Here is a 19,566-nt window from a genome sequence, read left to right on the forward strand (position 1 = left end):
ATGTTATTACTTAATTTCTCAATAGGAGCAGAGACTTAGGAGTGCTGCTTTCCACTTGTTGAAGGATAACGTCTGACTTTTAACTGAGTCTGTGCTGAGCAAAGAAATGCTGACCAGACCTTGGGCATTGTTTCTCTTTCTACACCTACATAACCTGCTGTTTCTGACAGGCATTGGCAGGATCTGGGATATCTGATCATCTATATTACTGGCCGTCCAGATATGCAAAAACAGCGTGTGGTTTCATGGTTGTCTCAACACAACTTCCCACAAGGGATGATCTTCTTCTCAGATGGACTTGTTCATGACCCACTGCGACAAAAGACCATTTTTCTCCGAAATCTCATGCAAGAGGTACTAGAAACCTGTTTATAGCCTTAAAACCTTTTTCCAGAGAATGTCATTCAGTGAAGTTAGAGATCTCCCTTCCTTTTGAACAGTAAGTCTCACTGGCCATCACAAAATCTTTTTACCATTCCATTTTTGCCATTGTTTCTTTTCTCACTTTTTAAAGAGCAAGGAAGGCCGATAAAACATCCAAAGGGACCTCTTGGCATGACAAATAAGTAAATGAATTGCTTGTTCTTTCCTGTGTGAATATATGCAGTTCTTGCTGGCACACAGACAGATAGGTTTAGCTTTCTGTGCTTTACCAAATGAAGTTGTTAACAATGAACTCATCTGCTGCTTCATCGTACAACAAGTGCCATCCTTGTAGTGCATGAATAAAGCATTCACTTTGGAAGTAATGTTTGTTTCAGTGCCACATCAAAATCTGTGCTGCATACGGTTCCATGAAGGATATTTCTGTGTACAATGTCTTGGCTCTGTCGCCATCCCAGATCTACATAGTTGGACGATCAACAAAGAAATACCAGGCGCAGTGTCAAGTAAGTAACTCTTGCTATTCAATCAGGAAGTCCTAGGGGAAACGAGGAAATGTGTGTGTGTGCGAGTGCGTGTGCAAACACACACACACAAAAGACAGAGAGCAGAGACAACGTTTCAGAGAAAGAAAGTCAGTTTTGGTTTCAGATGAGGCATTTTCTGGCAGAGAATCAAGTGGTCATAGGTTGTATCTGCAAGTGCATGCATTGCATGTTGCTGAATGACAAAATGGAACAGATCACTGGGAAAAAAAAAAAAGCGAGGGGAGAGGAGTGTTGGTACTCTGGAGGTATCTAACTGGGATGCCAAAGATAGGAACTTAATTCCTCAGGGAGCTCATAGGCCAAGGAAGCAGTAATCTGTCATTCCCTTTCTTTCCTTCCTATTTCAGTTCCTCAGCGAAGGTTATGCAGCCCACTTGGCCTCGCTGGAGTTCAGTCTCCATTCACGACCCAAAAAGAACAACTCTCGGATGATCTTGAGAAAAGGCAGCTTTGGCCTCCACTCCCAACCTGAGTTTTTGCGCAAGAGAAACCATCTCCGCAGGACTATGTCTGTGCAGCAACCTGACCCACCTTCTTCGAACCCCAAGCCAGAGCGTGCCCAGAGCCAGCCCGAATCAGACAAAGATCATGACAGGCATTTGCCTTCCATTGCTTGGGTTCGAGGTGGAGTTCACAAATTTGAGTCTGTCCCCTAGGCAACTTGGGAATATAGATCTTGGGTGCACTCCATTAAACTTGTAGGCATGCCTCAAAGATAGTATTTAGGCAGCTTCAAACTAAGAGATGTAGAGGGGAACCTGTACCTCGGAGTCTTCCCTGCTCTGGAATCTGCCTTCTTACACCGACTGGGGAACTTCTAGTCTGTTCCTCTTGACGTGTTTATTGGGAAATTTTAAAACAATCTAAGACTATGGCAAGTGCTTACAACATCAAAGCAACAGGAAATACCTTTGGTTGTTTTTTGCAACAGATATAATAAAATGTGCAATAAGAGAAAAAGCTGTAACAGGCTGATTTTACTCAGAAGGACTGTGATACCAGCTAACTAGCTGCACCCAAAAGAGTATGAACAGTAGGTCCCATAGGTTACAGAGAAAGTTTACACTTTAAACATTAAATAGTTGTATCTGTCTTCACTTTTGATAAAGTGATCTACACTTGCAAGGGAAGCAGAGGTGGGAACTACAATAATGGGTGATCGGGATTTCTACAGCAAGATGCTTTTTGGGTGCCTTAAACCCAAGATTTCCTTTCAGCTTACAGTGTTGGTCAACAGACCCCAGCATGGGCACTTGTGTTTGTGTGAGGTGCTGGACATCAAGTAAGTGGGAGAACTCCACTTATGAACCAAATCATAAAAACTTCATGTTAGAAATAAATGTGTCTGCCACAGTTTGAAGCAGTTAGTGTTACTGTATACAAAGTAATGTGCAAGTGTACAAAGATCACGTTGTTTTGTGGAACTTGGTGACTGTGCAAAATGTGTGGACTACTCTGAGTAAGGAGATGGCTCTGACCAGCTCAGTCCAAGAGACAGATCCTGCGATGGTAAGCTAAAGGGCGCCCTTTTACTAACGGATCTGCAGACTTCCAAGTAATCACTTTTTTCATTATTCTAACTAGACTCTTTACACTGGAGGAGGAAAAAAGTAATGGCACTCCTATGGGTAAATTGTTTACCTTCTAATGCTTTATAGTAGCTGCTGTAAGACAGTCTGTAGCATTCAGAATTACAGCATTTGAGCTTCAAGGAATGGACATGCCAAATTACAAGTACCAAACAGACGTTTTCCTACTGATTTAAATTTCTCTCTGATCTCTCAGTGAACTTACCAGAAGCAAAATGTGTGAAATTTTCCCTGGGTGGTAATATTTCTAAAGTGTTGTAGTTAGTTTAACATAGCAGCAGCTTGCAGATTCTTCGTGCAGGTAATTGCACTGCACTACATTCACCAAGAGAACTTTCATGACTGAACTGAAGCATGTTTTAAAACGTGCAATGAAGTTACAAGTGCACATAAACCACCTTTTCTTTAAATGTTAAAACCAGACTATTGACACTGAGAAAGCTTGAAGTCAATAGGAGATTTATTTTTCAGGTTGGTTTGGTTGGTTGTTTGTTTTTAATTTCAGGGAGTTTGGGTGGAGAGGGTGATGTGCCTTCCCTGCCCTGGCCCCCTGCCCCTTACTCTCAGATTTTCCTAGTCTGTAGCTAGACCAGAAACAGCCTCTCAATGAGTCTGTTAATGATTTTGAAAGTTGGCATGTAAGGAAACCAGAAATGCAATGGAAAACTTAAGACAGTGCAGAAGTAAACCTAAGTCTATACTCCCTATTCACCCAAAAGTCTCAGTGTGCTTTTTGAAGCGCATAGTAGTGTGGCTTTTGCCTTAAAAGGCCACAAAGTAGCTTATAAATGGAGATCTTTGATTTATTTTTTTAGACATTATTTTGCAAGATTGTCAGTTACCTATTTCAAACTTCCTGAAAGAGCTCTGACAGATCAGTAATTTGTTCTTTGTAGTGCATCCTCTAAGGGAAGGGGTAATCTGCTGAAAACTTAGAAAAGATATTAAAAGTTTGGTAGCTCACATTTGATTGGCACGGGTGACTACCTGCCTTATGGGGGGGCTGGGTTGGGTTTTTATGCTCTGTTGCCAAGTCGGCCAGATACAAAAGCTAAATGGAAGATACCCACAAACTACATTGAAGCAGTCTTCAGGTTTACAGATGCTTTCCTAGTAGTATCACACCTAGTTTTTTAACCCACAAACTTGGAGGAATTATTCTGTGTCCTGTCTTTGCTCACTGCGTGTATTAATTCTAAACACATAGTCCGTTTCTTCTCTTGTCCTCTGCAGCTAGGAGGAGATTGCACAGGTACACCAGACTCAATATCCCTCCGGTCAGTTCACAGTTAGCATGCTCCTGCTTCTTAGTTTTAAATAGGCATAGGAATCCAAGACTTGTGAAGGAGGAGCTCTAGGCCAATTTTAAATTTGCTGAGGGGCCCTAAAAGCAACAGTGACTGAGCGCAAAGTTCTTTTTAATCACTGGGTGTTGTGTGGCATGTCTCCTGACAGTAATCACAGTTTCTACTGCAAAGTTCAACGCTGATGTTTCTTTAGCCATCTACCTCCATCATCCAAGAGCCTCCAAAATCTATTTTTCATTTTAAGCTGCTGTAGTAAAAATACATATTTCCTTTCAAAAGAGGGATCTATGTATAATTCTGTGATGGTATTACAGGAACTAGTGTCTGAGCACAAGGTTAGAGAGAGAAAGCTCCTAGGTGGTTAAGGTCTGTCTTTTACTTTTGCAGACACTGCCATTTTTGCAAGGTAACCTCATGAAAACTCTGATTTTTTTTTTTTATTTTTTTATTTTTTTTTTTTTTTAGTTCTGTTAATAACTGGGTCATCTTTACAGTAGTCAGTGTGCTGGCTTCACTTGAGAATATTATGAGCTAATAGTAGTAAAACAGATCCGTGTGCGTGTGCATGATTTAGAGTGGTAACAATTTCAAAGTTTCTATACATGATATTGAAATCAAGCTGAAAATATTTCCCCTAACATCTTTTCCTACAATATATGAGAGCTCATGCAGCCTTGGCATAATTCCAACACTACTTATTGCATAGCGATAGAATGGTCTGTCTCCTGAGCACTTTGGCAAACATCGATACAGGCATTGGCTTGGAGGTTAAAGCTTCATGTTAATTAGGAGCTGATCTTCTGAAACATCAGATACCAGATGCATTTGTGTTGAAAGCCCTAGCCAGTTGCCACTAAAATAGTAAAAGAACTTCTGTTGGAGCCAAGAGTATGAACAAAATTACTGTGATTTTAGACATCCTGCAACTAGGCTGGCATTTCAACACACACTCTATGGCAATGGCAGGTAACATCCTGCACGTTGAACCACTAGCTTTCCCAGCCCCCAACCCCCCATCTTATGATTGGGGCAATCCCTGAGGTTTGCCTGATGAATCGCTAGTTTTATAGCATAATTTTTCAATTGTGTTTTCTCTTAAAATGTTTCTTGCTGCTCAGGATTGTAGTTATACACTTCATGCAGCATGAAGCTGCATGCAGCAGTTCATGGGCATTCAGCTTGCAACTGGATTTCTTTTAGTTGTACTTTCACGGAAGGATTTTCAGTCCTCCTAAGCAGGCCATGTGCTGAGGATAAGCTTGATGCTACACTGATCTTATTCTCTGACTGCAAGTCCGCCTTGCTGCACTCCCCATGCAGTCCGCACTTAAACTTCATGGGTTATGGAAGTGTTAAAGCATACTCAGAAGGGAAAGGGGCAGAGAAGTCAGGCAGGAATAGTGGGTGCCCAAGGAACACAGGTTGGGCTCATCAGTAGTTTCAGCACCTTTAGTGCCTCCAGTCTGTTACAGAAAAGCACATTCTTCTAATCTGCTGAATGGCGGAAACATAAGTGAGACTGTAAAAACAAAATCATTATTCCAGTGAGTGCTAAGGCAGTGGTACAAACCAGTGCGAAGTAGGCCACAGTTGGAAGCATTTACTTCTTTGCCCTATTGATGTGGATCCAGTTTTAAATTACTGTAAAAAAAATGGCTGTGATTAATAGCAGTGGTAGACTTATCTGAGATATTGTGAAAAATACATCTTCACAACTGTGGTGTGTGTGTGTGTGTGTGTGTGTGTAGCTACTGGAAGTTGCCTTAAGTGAAGTCTTGGTTCTGCTTTCACAGCAAATCTGTAACCAATATACTTTAAAAAAAAAAACCAACACAATGGCTGTTTATTCAATTTTGTTGTCTAGTTAGGTAAGTTTGAAAAGAGATACTGTATAAAGAGTGCAGAATATTCCACAGACCTGAATAGTGATGTTGATCCAATTCTGCTTATTTTGAGTAGTTTGGTGGTTTTTTTTTTTTTAAAGTGTTTGCATACAGTAGTGCTCTTGGAACAGATTCTTGCTTGACTAAAGTACTCCTGTTTAGTTTTGTGGCATGGTTTATATCTATTCAGCATAAAATTTTGTTACGTGTAAAAATGACATGACATTGATAACTCTTCTTCACTGGGGTTCATGAGAGCTGCCATTTTGATTTGTTTACATGAAAATAGAGTCTTAATTCCTACAGATTACTTCACCTGTTCTTCTAGTCCCTAGGGAAGTCACTTCTAATCAGAGTTGAAACTTTCACTGGTTATGTAGAAGTGGAACTATCAGTAAACTAGAGGAAAAAAAGATACACCTTAATCTACTATTAAAATAAGCAGAACAGTGATACTTTATCTGGAAGCTGCAAAATAGCTTTTGTTTGCCATTATTAGTGAACAAGTTGTCCCATTTATACATTGCAGTCTTTAGGCCAGGGCACTACCGATGTGTATTTAAGCAAATCCCCAACACTTAGATCTATAGTGTCATCAAGTAATTCACAGAATAAATTTAGAAAGGAAAAAAATAATTTTTTCCCCCTCTTTCTATATTGTTTTGTCTTAAATTTGCAGAAAACTTTGTTTATAAGCATTTTAAATAATACTTGAAATTAATAGGTTTTGTAAGTGCAACAACTGTTACTGAACAAACAGGATTTTCCCCAGGTTTTTTCCCCCTCTTGCATCTAAACCACAGAAAGGTGAGTACATCATAAAAGTACTACATGATTGGAGTATGGGCAGGCACCTCATTGGCTTAATAATGGAGAGAAGAAAAGATTGTACACTGCAATGACATTATTTTTCTGATTAGAGCTTGAAATGTGGAATCTGAACTCAAGATTTCTGCCTTGAATCATTCATTTCAGGCATGCAGGGGAGAAAGTGGCACTTTCCATCCTCATCTGGAGCTGCTGCAGGATAGAATTCCCATAAACACAAAACTTTCCAACTTACCTCCTCAGCTTCTCTAAGGGCAATGATTCCTCATGGTCCAGGTTCATAGCTTCAGCAGAAATTGTATGTTTAACAAAGTGATTTGACTTCCATGATGTTTAAACACTCAAGTGTAAATACAGGTTCCTACAGCTGATAGTAAATTCAGTCCCCCATAAAAATGGAGGTAACAACACATTTTTTGGTATGAAAAGAGGGGTTTTTCTTCAGAAATAAGAAATGGCCTGGAACAGTTAGAAACCTGTGCCACGTACTCTGAAGTCAGGTGTCGGTGTTTCCTCTTTCCTCATTTTTAGTTCAAGCCCAAGGCAAGGGGATTGCAGCTTACCCTCTATTTGTATTTATCTCAAAAAGCTACCTTTGAAACTGGATATAATCGTGGGGGACAGGGAAACATTTAACAAATTTGACAGTTCACTTCTCACTTGTAAGGATGTACAGAACTTGGGAGGGGGAAGAGAGAGAGGGGCACGTTTACTGTGATGTGCTGAGAGATAGCATACCAGAGATTGCAATGTTGAAACATAATTTACAGATTGCAGGCTTTAAAGATAAGGTTATTCTGGGAGGACTGGTGTAGGGCCCAGAATGGCAGTCCTCTCACAGAACCCCAAGCCTTCTGCATAACTTATTTTTCTATTTGTGGGGGAGGGAAGGGGGCGGTCCACTTACAACTGAATTCATACAAGGAAACTTGAAATTGTACATGTTCTTTCAGTCTATAGTTTTGTTAAGTGCATACTTTTAAATAGTGTTTGTCAGTGAAGGTTCTATCTGGTGACAAATGTTTATATTTCTTATGGATGCCTTGTAAAGATTCAAAAATGTATAATAATTAATTTCTTAATATGAAATAAGGAGTAAGATTTCTACAACTGGTATAGATTTTGATGTGAGCTGGTTTTTAAAATCTTACAACAGATTATTCACTTAAATAAAAACCTTCCTTGCCTTTAAGCAAACAGTGTCACTGATTTGTTACCAGTGATGTGGGGAGTATTAGATCATCATTGTCCGTGTCCTAGTAGCCGGTGGAAACTAGGTAGAGGCTGTGTAAAACATTTGACTATCTGAAATAATACTTAGAGGCAAACTTTTCTCCAACCCTCATCCTTCCTTTTGAAAAGTCATATAAAAGAATATTTCAATAATGAGACACCATCTTTGTGAAAGCTTTATAGAAGTAGTTTCAGTACATGCAAAGAATAACTTCAAGCTACTGTTCTATATAGAAGGGTGGTAAAAAAAAACCCAATGACAAACAAAACCACAACACAAAACACACACACACACAAAAACTACATCAAGAAATAACACAAGCTAAAGCTCTCTCAGTCATCTGGAAGGCAGAGTTGTTCTCATGTTTCCAGGCCTCATTAACAACTGTTTCAGTATTTTAAAACAGCCTAGTTTGACAAGAAAAATCAGGAGCGAGTTTAAAAATCCATACTTACACATGAGTCAGGATTGAACATTACTACTTCCCATATTTATACTTAATACCATTAAAATTTTAATAGTTGTTTTACTAAATTAAATCTTAAAAATCAGCAAGTAGACCAAAGTTTCACAAATTAATCTTTTGTTTGAAGTTTCATCTTAGAGTGAATGTAATCTCAGAAGCCTGCTCAAAGCTGCTACTGTGGAAAACAGCCCTGGTGTTGAATTCTAGAAGCTTGAGAAATCTTTGCTTTAATTTATCAAAGTTCAGCCATATCAAATGAATCACCTACCCAAAAAGGCTTGTCGAATGGGTGTCGCTTTTTTTTTTTTAAACTAATTAGAAGCAAAATACAGACATCAAACGCTTGGTATATACTTCATCAAATAAAATACCTGTGCTGTAATACTGGCTAGCAACAGTAGTTGTATGAGGTTACATTAATAGTAGTAACCAATTTCTGTGTATATCTAGAAGACAGACAGTGTAGTACAAAAGCAGTGTTTAACTCTACTGCCAAGATGCTATTTAAAGCAGCAGCAAGAAGTGACATAAAGTTGCTCTTACTTGTCTGGAACCTAACTACTTAAGATAGGATTAATTAGGCTAATTAATAGCAATCCTTAAGGCTATGAATTGGAATCCTAATGTGGCTCCTCTTTTGTGGTGTGACTCCAGAGAAACCTGTTGCTTGGAATGGCAGTTGTGATCAGACTGCAAACAAGCCACTACTGTTTCATTAACTTCCAGTTAAACACAATGCTTAACTTTTGGTTTGTTCATACACAAAAAAAAATTGTTAGGCTCTGACTATAATGGACCAGTGCTTTTAGTATGCAAAGTACGCATACTAAACCTTGTGGCAACTGAATACCAGTCTAAATACTACTATTACCTATGATCACCCTTCATGAGTCTGGCCCTTGCTCTGGCCATTCGTACTGGTCAGTTCAACACAAGCTTCAAAGTACTTACTGCCTTATGAAAGTCACATTCAAGACGGTCCCTCGTCTCAGCAGGAGATAATACACTGTGGTACAATTTTGATTCTCCTATTCACTTGAAAAGAGAAAGCAAGGGAATGGAAGTCCTGAGCTGCTTTGTCAGGAAAGATTATAAAATGTAACGGCTTGCTCAGTGTATAGAGTGCACCCTTTCAAGTGCTACAGAGCTCTCCTTTATATATGCTCACAAGCTGACAACAGTTTTTGCCACCTCTGTCTAGGTACCAGGTACTCGATGGAGGTTCTTTGCTCGCCTTCCGATAGCTCGAGAAAGTTTCTGAGATCGATGTGCAGACTGTAAGTTTTGTGCCATTAGATAGTAGTAGTTTGATATTGCACATTGCCTGCAGAAGAACAAGACGACTGCCATTAGCAGCATGACAGTCAGTAGGGTTAATTAAGTGGTTGTCACGCAAATTACTGGAAAACTGTTAGATGGGAGCAAGAAAGAGGTCTGGGGCAGTTACACTTTCACTGTGTAACAGTTCTAAACACTAGCAAGAAAATAACTTTGTTACCTTCAGTAACCCTCAATGGCAGTACACCAATTAAGTACGGCAATACTTTAACTAGCAACAGGAGCATTTCTTGTGATACAATCTAATTTATTAAGAAGAAAAACATTAGACCAATACACGGAGCTGGCAACTGTACACAGTTTGAGATCAAGTTTTGTTTCATCATGGAAAAAATGAAAAGGGAGCCATAACCCTAGAACTCATGGCAATTGAATACCAGAACAGAAAGTCATATGCAAGACTGTAAGGATGCCTCCAAAACAGTTTATTTTACAGTTATTCCAGCAGGCAACCTACCAACCAGACAGTGACAGAGCACACTGTATGCATTTAAACATGCAGGAGAACTGGACCAAATTGCTTAGTGGAAGTAGTACACATCCCTGTTTAGAGCTTCAGTCGAGCATTTGAAACTGCTCTCATTTTTCCTAAAAAGTTACAGCAATCAACATCTTACACCTCTCTCTGTTGCTAAAATAGGACATAGTAGTCAGGATGTAACTTTCCCTTTAACGAAAGGAACACTTCCAGCATAGTGGGTGAAGATATTAATGTCACAATGGCGATCTCATTGACGGTAATAAAGGCATTTACCTGGTAATGGTTCAATGAATTGACACTAGAAGTGATATTTCATAGAATGCATTGGCCTAGAAGGGACCCCCAAAGGTCATCTAGTCTACCCACCCCTGCAGTGAGCAGGGACATCTTTAGCTAGAGGAGGTTGCCCAGAGCCCCATCAAGCCTGATCTTGAATATTCGTCTCCAGGGATGGGGCCTCCACCACCTCTCTGGGCAAATTGTTCCAATGTTTAGAAACTTACTGCAAAGAATTCCTGTTCCCTTGTATTTAGGTGCAATGGCTGTGTTTAAAAATGCCAGCAATACAGGTATCAACTGCTATTACTGTGATAGCATCGTCTTAACTGCTAAGGCAGTGCTAGGGATGGAAGAGAAAGGCTGTAGAATTAGACAGCTCATGGTAATAGTTTGTTCTGTCATGCTTTGTGATCTTCATTAGTAATCAGTGAGAACTGAAGTCGAGCAACAAAGACATTAGTACCAGTAGTTTTCTGGTCTGGGGTGAGAAAAACTGCTGTTTGCATAGAAGCCCAACTTAGAGTTCATTGCGAACCCACAAGGTTTCACTAATCCACAATGTAGAGGTGAACTTTTACAACTGCACAACGATCTGCTGTAGCAGAGACAGCCACAGTGAATACGAGGGAAGAACCCTGTGGTTCTGCATAATAATACTTTAAAGAAGTACGAGTTGATAAGCCTTTCTCTCTCCAAACAGCAGGTTTTCTCCTCACAGATGCATGCAGGTATAGACAACATAAGTGAACAACTACTTTACCTGGTTGATACTATCTTCAGTTACGAATGAGAGAAACTGTCATATCACTAACAGATGGGAGAATATTAGGAGTGAGATTTAGTGAACTTTCAATGGATGTGATCATTAGCTTAATATAAGATTTAACCTATAGTTACCTAGAAATGGTCTCATTGGTAAAAATTGAATTTCTGGAATTATATAGGATTTTAAGCCCTTACCTCTTGGTAGATAAGAGTACTTAACGCTAAGCCCTCTCCAGAGGACCTTAGGTGCATGACATTTAATTATCGAATGCTTGACATAGAATTGTCAAGTGTTCTAAGAGAGGAGGAGGTTTAGGGAATTGCCCTGTGACGAGACTTCTGATTTTTAGTTTTTACTGTCTTACTATGGCTAATTCGAAATGACATAACCTTTACAAACACAGGAGCCTACCGCCTCATGGAATAACAAAGGTGTTGTACAAGGGGCTTCAGCATCCTCTGAATTTTTGAGTTATAGGTACCATGGACTATTTGTTAACATAATACTACCTAATAAAAGGATTTTGTTATAAATGTGCAAAGACAGTGTCAGTGCAATGGGATTTTCCACCCCATCCCCCAGCCTGGATTGGCACCTCTTTTAGACAGAGGCAGGGAGGTACTGCTGTCACACAAGGTCAAAGGTAGGCTCTTGCTGGGGAAAAAAAAACAACTGACTTCCACAGTAAGAAACTGAAAATGAGAGCATTTAACAGGTTTTAGAAGCTGCCAAGTCCAACTGTGGATTTCTTGAAGACAGACAGGCTCTGCTACATTACAGCTGATAAAGTTCTGCAGCTGTTCCTCATCCTGAGTTCCAAGGATCATTTAGCCTGCAATTGATAATGTCCGAGTGGGATGTAACCTGTTGCTAAAAGTTAAGGGAGAGTTAGTGGTATTTACCTCTCCTCTTGCACAATGGCATCGTCAAATGCCTGGGAGATACGCTTCAACTGGCAAATCCCCGAGGAGACCAGCTCCAACTCGCAGTCAAACTCTCTGCAAATAGAACAGTCATTACTAAAGATCAAACATGACAGACTGACTAGGTGACAGTAGCCAAGCCTCTGTCCCTGCAGTAACAACTAATTATCTCCAGACTTCACCCGGAGAGGTTTAGGGCTGTAGCAATCACGCTCTTAATTCCACTGACCAACTGCTTCACATCTCTATTCATCCCCAAGACACTATTTTCCAATTCAAACACTGGGTTCAGATTCACAAGGCTTGGATTCAGCATCTAGCTTTGACATTTCTCATGTGGCTTTGACCAAAACAAAAACATATGTGTACATTGTGAAGTATTTCCCTAGCTCACAACCCTTTATCTACTTTGTGTTAAATCTTTGAGGCAAGAATATCTCCACTCTCTATAAAAAGCTCAGCATTAAGTAGAGCTATTTCAGTATCTTTGCAATACAAACAGCAACTTTGGAAAAGTTAGAGCGAAGTAGGAGTGAAATGCATTGAGAGCATTTTTCTTTACCAAAAAGGCATCAGCAAAGAACTCTGGTATGTCTCTAGTGTCTGATGGGGACTGGGGCTGAAAAACATCGTGTAAACTTACCCAGGAGGAGAGTGACTTTTAAAAAGTTCTTGTTGCAGCACAAAATTGAGTTTCATGTTTCAGCTTTATGCAGTGCTCAGTCCCTATCTATACTGGGACCTGTAGCTACTTTCTTAACTATTCAAACAGCACACCCTTTCAGGAGAACAGGATAGCAACCTTCCTATCTTGCCTTTTACCTTACAAGGCACTCTAATCACAGTAATAAAGTGTACAAAAGAATGCAGCTTACATCTTTTTGCTGGCAAGAGCAGGTGATGAATATGGGCTCTTCAGTGCTGCTGCTCTTCTTGATCTCCGGAGAGAGACAGCATCTTTACCAAGCCAGGATGAAAAACCCCTCCATTTGCTGTGTTCTGACATCTTTGTTGGCCCAAGCAAGGCTCTTTTGCTGGATCTTGGGGTGCCTTTGGAACTGGCTGCTGGTGTAACACTCTTCTTATGGCAAGGTGTTTGAGGTGTAGTACTTCTTTTCTTGGTAGAACTGGTTGTACAGCTTCTGCTGATGGATTCAGCCGGAAAGGTCACCACTGAGTGTACTGGGCTTTGGCAAGACTGCTGTATTTTCTGAAAGAAGCATTAGACAGACATGTTATACTAAATGAACTCAATTAGCCTAAAAAGGAAAGACAAGGAATTGAGCTGAATCCCTAGCTTTCATTCTCATACCAGGTTTAATCTATCATGAATACTTCTCAACCCTCTGTACCCATTTGCATTGGAGGAGTCGCTCCCCCCGTCCTTGGAATTTGTCAAGGACTTCAGCAGGCATTGGAACAGAGCTCCTGCTGCTTTTATGCAGGAAAGACCCAGGCTCCGTAACAACTGATACGGTTAGATTCAGAGGTCTCCACCAAAGGGAAGTGCAAGCTCAAGTTTGCTACCCTGCTTCCGTCTAGTGGTTTTTGTCAGTCCAAATTTAAATTGACTGTAATGAAGAACATGCTAATAAATAGTATGGTTACAGGAGAATGAGTTTAAAAAAAATATAATAATCCCAAGCGCTACACATATCTCGGAAACAATTCCTTGTAAGCAATGGCAGTCTCTACCCGCCTTCTTCCTTGTGAAGGCTGCTCTGCTGTACATGATGAAATGCAGTAGGGGAAAAGCATTTATTTTAGTAATAAAATTAAAGTTTTGATGAGACTATGTCTCATACTACTTCTTTTCACCTTCCTCCCTGTTCTGCCAGGTACATAATTTGCCTGTCTATACTTTAGCAAGGATAGTCAAGATCTTACTAGTTGGTACTTATGGGACAACCATTACAGTGTGCAAGCATGTGGGATAGACTCTAGAGTACAGCATTCTATGCAGAGTCCAGAAATATTAGTACTGAAGTTGAAGCAAAAAAACAAAACAAAACAAAAACCACCTCTATCCATGCTCCATGCAAAGACAAAGTACCTGGGACACTGTTCCAAAAGCATTTTTTGCTGTTCTTTTAATATTCTGAAGAGTTTGGTGCTTCTGTCTTGTTTCCAGACTTTCCCAAGTTGGGGTCTTATGAAAATTCAGCTCTACTTGCTTTAATGGTACTCGCTTCCTTAGAGACATGCGGATGGTGTTGAGAGACCTCAAAGAAGCCCTTCTCTTGAATTTGTCAGGTACAGGGCTCTCATTCTCATCGAAGTCAGCTAGGAGCTGGTGTTTCTGCCAGGCCATTGTTGCCTTGACATTTTGGAGCACAGATACCATCTTGTTCCAGTCCTTGGTCAGCTTTATTTCTAAAAAAATCAGAATGAGAGCAAGGTGCAGAGTAGTGTGAAAAAGGAGAAATGGAAATTGTTACACAATATATTCAGTTACATTTACCTGAAACAATAAAATCAGAGCTGAACAGATTTTTATGTGGAGGCTTGAAGAAGAACATCATTGATTTCTACAGGTATTTAGGTCTGTGCATGTCCATGAAGAAGTCTTATACTGCATTTCCAGAACTGGACATCCAACCTGGTAAGCTGCAAGGCTCAAGCTTGTGAGGTAGAATGCTCTGTAACTGCATTTCTTGTTTGTGTCTCAGACTAAGGTCTCGTATCCCAAATTTTTGCCTTTGTTAATCAAAACAGCCTTCCACTGCCAGACAAGTTTTCACAGCTGCTCGTCTCCTACTTCTAAAAAACAACTAAAATTCAAATGTATTTTAGCAATATGAATTGAGAGTGAATTAATTTTACCAATACGTCATCACAGATTACTGTTAATAAAAAAAGCTATGAGGTCTCTATCACCATTATACCATATTAGGAAAACCTGTCAATACTCACTACCCCGATCTCCCAATTTGCCTCCATCTCTCACAGGTGTCCTTATTTGTGTCAGAAAGCAATAAAACTTATTGAAATCTTTTAATCCTAAAGGCATTGGGGATATTAACACCTTTAACACATTCCTCCATATGACAACACGGAAAGGCTAGTAATTGGGCAGCTAGTCAGTTCTCTTCCTCACTCACAGCTTATCCAGCTTCCTTCCCTTTGACACCCTGCTAACTAGCATTAATTAATTTATGCTAGAAAATATTACTCAAGAGAAACGCCCAGAAGGGAGGAGCTACTGTCCCAGGGTTAGGTTTATCTGTTCTCAAACCGGCATTGCACAATACAACGCGGTGCTCCGGCCCATCCGGAGCCCACGGCATGCAGCATCTACGCCAGGCACCAGCGGCAGGCCTGTCACGGTAGCACGACTGTGCCCCTGGGGCTTCCTCTCGCGGCTGCCCTGCCGGTGCTCGCTGCGGACAACCGAGGCCCGGACCGCCCACGCAGCTGCGGCTGGGCTAACGGAACCAGTCCTGCCCCGCGGGAGCTGACGCGGCGATACAGGGCAAGCCCAGCCGGCACCATTGTTTCGCCTGCCAGGGACGGCCGAAACCACAAGCGCGAACGGCCATGCAAGGCCGCAGGAGGCCGGCTCAGGCCTCTCACACGACCGGGAAACGCGGCTCGCTGCGGCAGGAGACCGAGACCGAGACCGAGACCGAGACCGAGACCGAGACCGAGACCGAGACCGAGACCGAGACCGAGACCGACCTCCTTGCGCCTCCGCCGCCGCGTTTGAACGGCGCACCGCCCACTCCGGCTCCCTGGATTGGTGCCGCTGCCGCGGCCGGCCCCTATTGGCTGCGCCCCTCGCACGAGCGGCGGCCGTTACTTAGCTCGGCGCCTGCGCGCTAGCTGTTGCTACTTCGCCGTAGGAGCGGCGGTTAGAGTGGGCCTGGCCTCTCCGCGCCGGTGGGGGGCGGGTGGCGGCAGGTGCCGGTGGGGGTGGGTCACGGCTGCAGGCGCTGCAGGGCCCCTGGTGACGACCGTGTCCGAGGAGGGCAGCATTGCCCCGCCCGCCCCCCCCAGCTCACCGCGGGTGTGGTGCCTTTGAGGACCTGTGGCCTAGAGATCCGTGTCAGCAGGAACAGCGAAAGGATCCAGAGGCTGGGTTGCCCACTTGGGTATCCAAGCTGTGGTTGCTGAGACCTCTGGTAATTATTATGAGCTAACGTCTTAGAAGGTTTTTGTTTGTTTGCTTTTTCCCTGCCAGTGTCTGCAGCTCTTGCTGGAGGAGACACCTGGTGCAACTGCCCAGTGTCATGCTGGAAACCATCTGGGATGTCCTCTAGCAAATCAGGCAGCAAAGGAAGGCCAAGTGCAGAGAATGTGGTTTGTCTGGGGGTCGGTTTGCTTTGTTTTGTTTTTCACCCTACTGTTAGAAAATTCGGAGCTTCCAAACCCCCTTGCTTTCTAACGCTGCTTGCTGAGTTGGGAGGCTAGGTGCGGCTGGGTAAGGATTCTGAGATGAAAACTCAGTAACAACAGAGCGTTATTAAGCAGGCATTCTTTATTGCAGCACTGGGGATCGTTCTGCCATGAGTGCTCCGCCACAATAGTTTCACAAAGCAGTTTAATCCATACATATTCAGTACTTTCCTAGAATTCATTACTATATGCTAATGATCTTGGAACATAATTTTTTTGTAACCCCTGATCTCATGGTTTACTAGGGTGTTTTTCCAAGTGCCTGTCATTTACATATCTTCCAGACATCAGAGGTCGTTGTTCTTCCTTGGCACAAACACATGATTAAGTTCCCTATATCTTAACTGATCTCTGACAAACGATGTAAATTACAGACAGAAGAGCTTAAACAACTAGGCCTCACAAGGTAAATACAGGAAAATCTTAATCCTATCACTACCCTAGAGGAAAACAAGACATACAAAGCATTTATCTTTTAACACTTTTACCTGAAAAATTGCTCTGGAAAGTGCTGTAGCAGCTTGGTTTTTTCTAAGGTTTGGTTTTGTTTCTCCCCACCAAGTTAAATACGAAGCTGATTGCTGGAGACAGCTCCATAGCTAAGACTTGGCTTCAAGCCATGGGGAAGCCAGCCCAGTAATGCTGGAGGATAACACTCAAGTCTCACTGTTGGCTAATAAACATATTTTCTGTAAGTTCGTAAGAGCTATGTTCCATGTGATGGTGTTTGTACTGCTTTGTATTCTCTCACTATAACATGGGTGAGTATAGCTCAGTAACTATCCCTTATTAATAGACATGTATTTCTACGTATTGCAGCTATGTGCTGTTCTGCTTTCCTCTGCCCATTGGCTTTACGGCTTCCAGATAGTTGCAGCTGTGTTATGCCTCTTCTTCCGCCCTGCTTCTTTCCCCCCTGCCCCCACCATCTCCATAGGGAAAGTTTCAGGCGCTTCTCACTAGCAAAACTGCAGCTTGAGCCACCGCTTTTTAAGACTTGGCTCAGATCTTTGTCTGGACAGACAAAATGGGGTCATTCATCTAAAGACCTTCTGAATGACTGACAGTTCTGCAAACAAAGAGCTTTTGGGAGATGTGGGGGGAGATGGCAGTAGGTACTAAACACAAGAGATGGAGTCAGGTGGTAATCAGATCCACATGCTCTGTTTCTAAAAGTTCTCTTGAGACCTGGGGGTTTGGATTGGTATTTTGGATGGGAAGGGGGCAGATGGGGAACCCCTAAGAATAGACGTGGTACTAATTGAAGAGACAGCACATACAGGCAGAGGGATAATGTGTGACAGAAGACCTGTAGGCCAAAAGGGAAGGAGCAGGCATGTTTATAAAATTAAAATAGAAATACCTGAGCCTTTGTAGTTGTAAACAGACTCTCAGGGTTTTCTTCACTGCATGTTTTCTTCACCATCTTATGGTGCCTCTGTTTCCATCCATTTCAACTCTGTTAGCCAACAGAACAGCACATGCAAAGGAGGAAAGGTAGATTGTTTGGCAATTGGCATCACATGCTTTTTAGTTGCATCTTCTTCTAGTCCTGTCAGCCAATAAGCCTTGATTTTGGGGTAGACCATAAGAAAGTATCACTAGGTGATTTTCCAGTTTCATCCCTAAGAGATAAGGAGTGATTTACCAAGTGGATATGATAAGACACATGCACTATAGAGGTGGGAAGTAAATACATTCTGAATTTTTGCCTCTCTGTGGAGGTACTAACAAAACATTATCTTTCCGTGCCCTTTGGCTGTTCGCAGAGCCAACTAATAGCCTGATCTGTAAAAGGCCTCATGCAGACAGCACCAAGTTAGGTGGGAGTGTTGATCTGCTTGAGGGTAGGGAGGCTTGGACAGGCTGGATCACGGGGCCGAGGCCAACTGTACGAGCTCCAACAAGGCCAAGTGCCGGCTCCTGCACTTGGGCCACAACGACCCCATGCAATGCTACAGGCTTGGGGAAGAGTGGCTGGAAAGCTGTCTGGCAGGAAAGGACCTGGGGGTACTGATTGACAAGCGGCTGAATATGAGTCAGCAGTGTGCCCAGGCGGCCAAAAAAGCCAATGGCAACCTGGTTTGTATTAGGAGTAGTGCGGCCAGCAGGAGTAGGGAGGTGATCGTCCCCCCGTACTCAGCATTGGTGAGGCCACACCTCGAGTACTGTGTTCAGTTTTGGGCACCTCAATATGAAAGACATCGAGGTGCTGGAGAGAGTGCAGAGAAGGGCAACAAAGCTGGTGAAAGGCCTAGAGAACGAGTCTTATGAAGAGAGACTGAGGGAACTGGGGCTATTTAGTCATAAGAAAAGGAGGCTGAGGGGAGACCTTATTGCTCGCTGCAACTACCTGAGAGGACATTGTAGAGAGGTAGGTACTGGTCTCTTCTCACAGGCAATTAATGATAGAACAAGAGGGAACGGGCTCAAGCTGCGCCAGGGTAGGTCTAGGCTTGACATTTGGAAAAAATTTTTCACTGAAAGGGTTGTCAGGCATTGGAATAGGCTGCCCACAGGGAGGTGGTTGTGTCACCATCCCTTAACGTGTCTAAAGGTCACTTAGATGTGGTGCTTGGAGATATGGTTTAGGGGTGTACTTGGTAGAGTAGGGTTGATGGTTGGAATTGATGATCACAAAGGTCTTTTCCAACCTGAATGATTCTGTGATTCTAAAAGAAGCATGTAACAGGCCAGTGGGATGTAGTTTGCATTTCACAGCTGAAGTTTGCAATTCATAGCTGAAAAGACAGAGGATGCATCCCTTCCCTTCTTGGCTGTTTATTGCTCAGCTGTTTGAGCTTTTATCTGGTCAAGTGAAAAGTGACAAGACATACAGCCTGCACCTGGCTTGTAGATTGTGGCCTGTATTTCTCACTTCCTAAGGGACTACTCAAACAAGTCTGCTTTTCCTTTTCACTGTGTTCACCTTAGCCCAAATGAGTTGGCCCAAGTCAGCTTTGCTCACTGTTTGCCCTTGCATAAATTTAGTTGTCATGGCATCACAAATGTTACCGCTTTGCTCCATGGCAATGGCTGAACTGAGGGAGACAATGAGAGCTGAAAAAGTGCACAGGGAGCTGAATACTGATACAGGCCAGCCTTGAGAGGTGAACTGGTAACTTCTTGCATTGTGAGTGTTTAC

At 42.2% G+C, this 19,566-nt stretch overlaps 2 protein-coding genes across 2 annotated transcripts in view; one reads left to right on the forward strand and one right to left on the reverse strand.

Moving 5' to 3' along the window:
* The window catches only part of PITPNM3 (PITPNM family member 3), a 106,659-nt gene extending 105,071 nt beyond the window's left edge, over nucleotides 1-1,588 (forward strand). Inside the window, exons 18-20 of the mRNA XM_086475081.1 lie at nucleotides 171-354; nucleotides 762-890; nucleotides 1,280-1,588. Of these exons, the coding sequence (XP_086331207.1) occupies nucleotides 171-354; nucleotides 762-890; nucleotides 1,280-1,588 (622 nt within the window). The remainder of the gene's footprint in view (nucleotides 1-170; nucleotides 355-761; nucleotides 891-1,279) is intronic.
* A 7,848-nt stretch (nucleotides 1,589-9,436) lies between these two features.
* Nucleotides 9,437-14,385, reverse strand: PIMREG (PICALM interacting mitotic regulator). The gene is made up of 4 exons (XM_086475359.1): nucleotides 14,080-14,385; nucleotides 12,902-13,236; nucleotides 12,006-12,101; nucleotides 9,437-9,563 (listed from the first exon to the last, which is right to left on the reverse strand). The coding sequence occupies exons 1-4, from the start codon at nucleotides 14,368-14,370 to the stop codon at nucleotides 9,437-9,439; spliced, it is 849 nt and encodes a 282-aa protein (XP_086331485.1). The 5' UTR covers nucleotides 14,371-14,385.
* Between the last annotated feature and the right edge of the window lie 5,181 nt (nucleotides 14,386-19,566).

This window comes from Leptosomus discolor, chromosome 18, assembly GCF_034619465.1.
Source record: "Leptosomus discolor isolate bLepDis1 chromosome 18, bLepDis1.hap2, whole genome shotgun sequence".
Classification (NCBI taxonomy): Eukaryota; Metazoa; Chordata; class Aves; order Leptosomiformes; family Leptosomidae; genus Leptosomus; species Leptosomus discolor.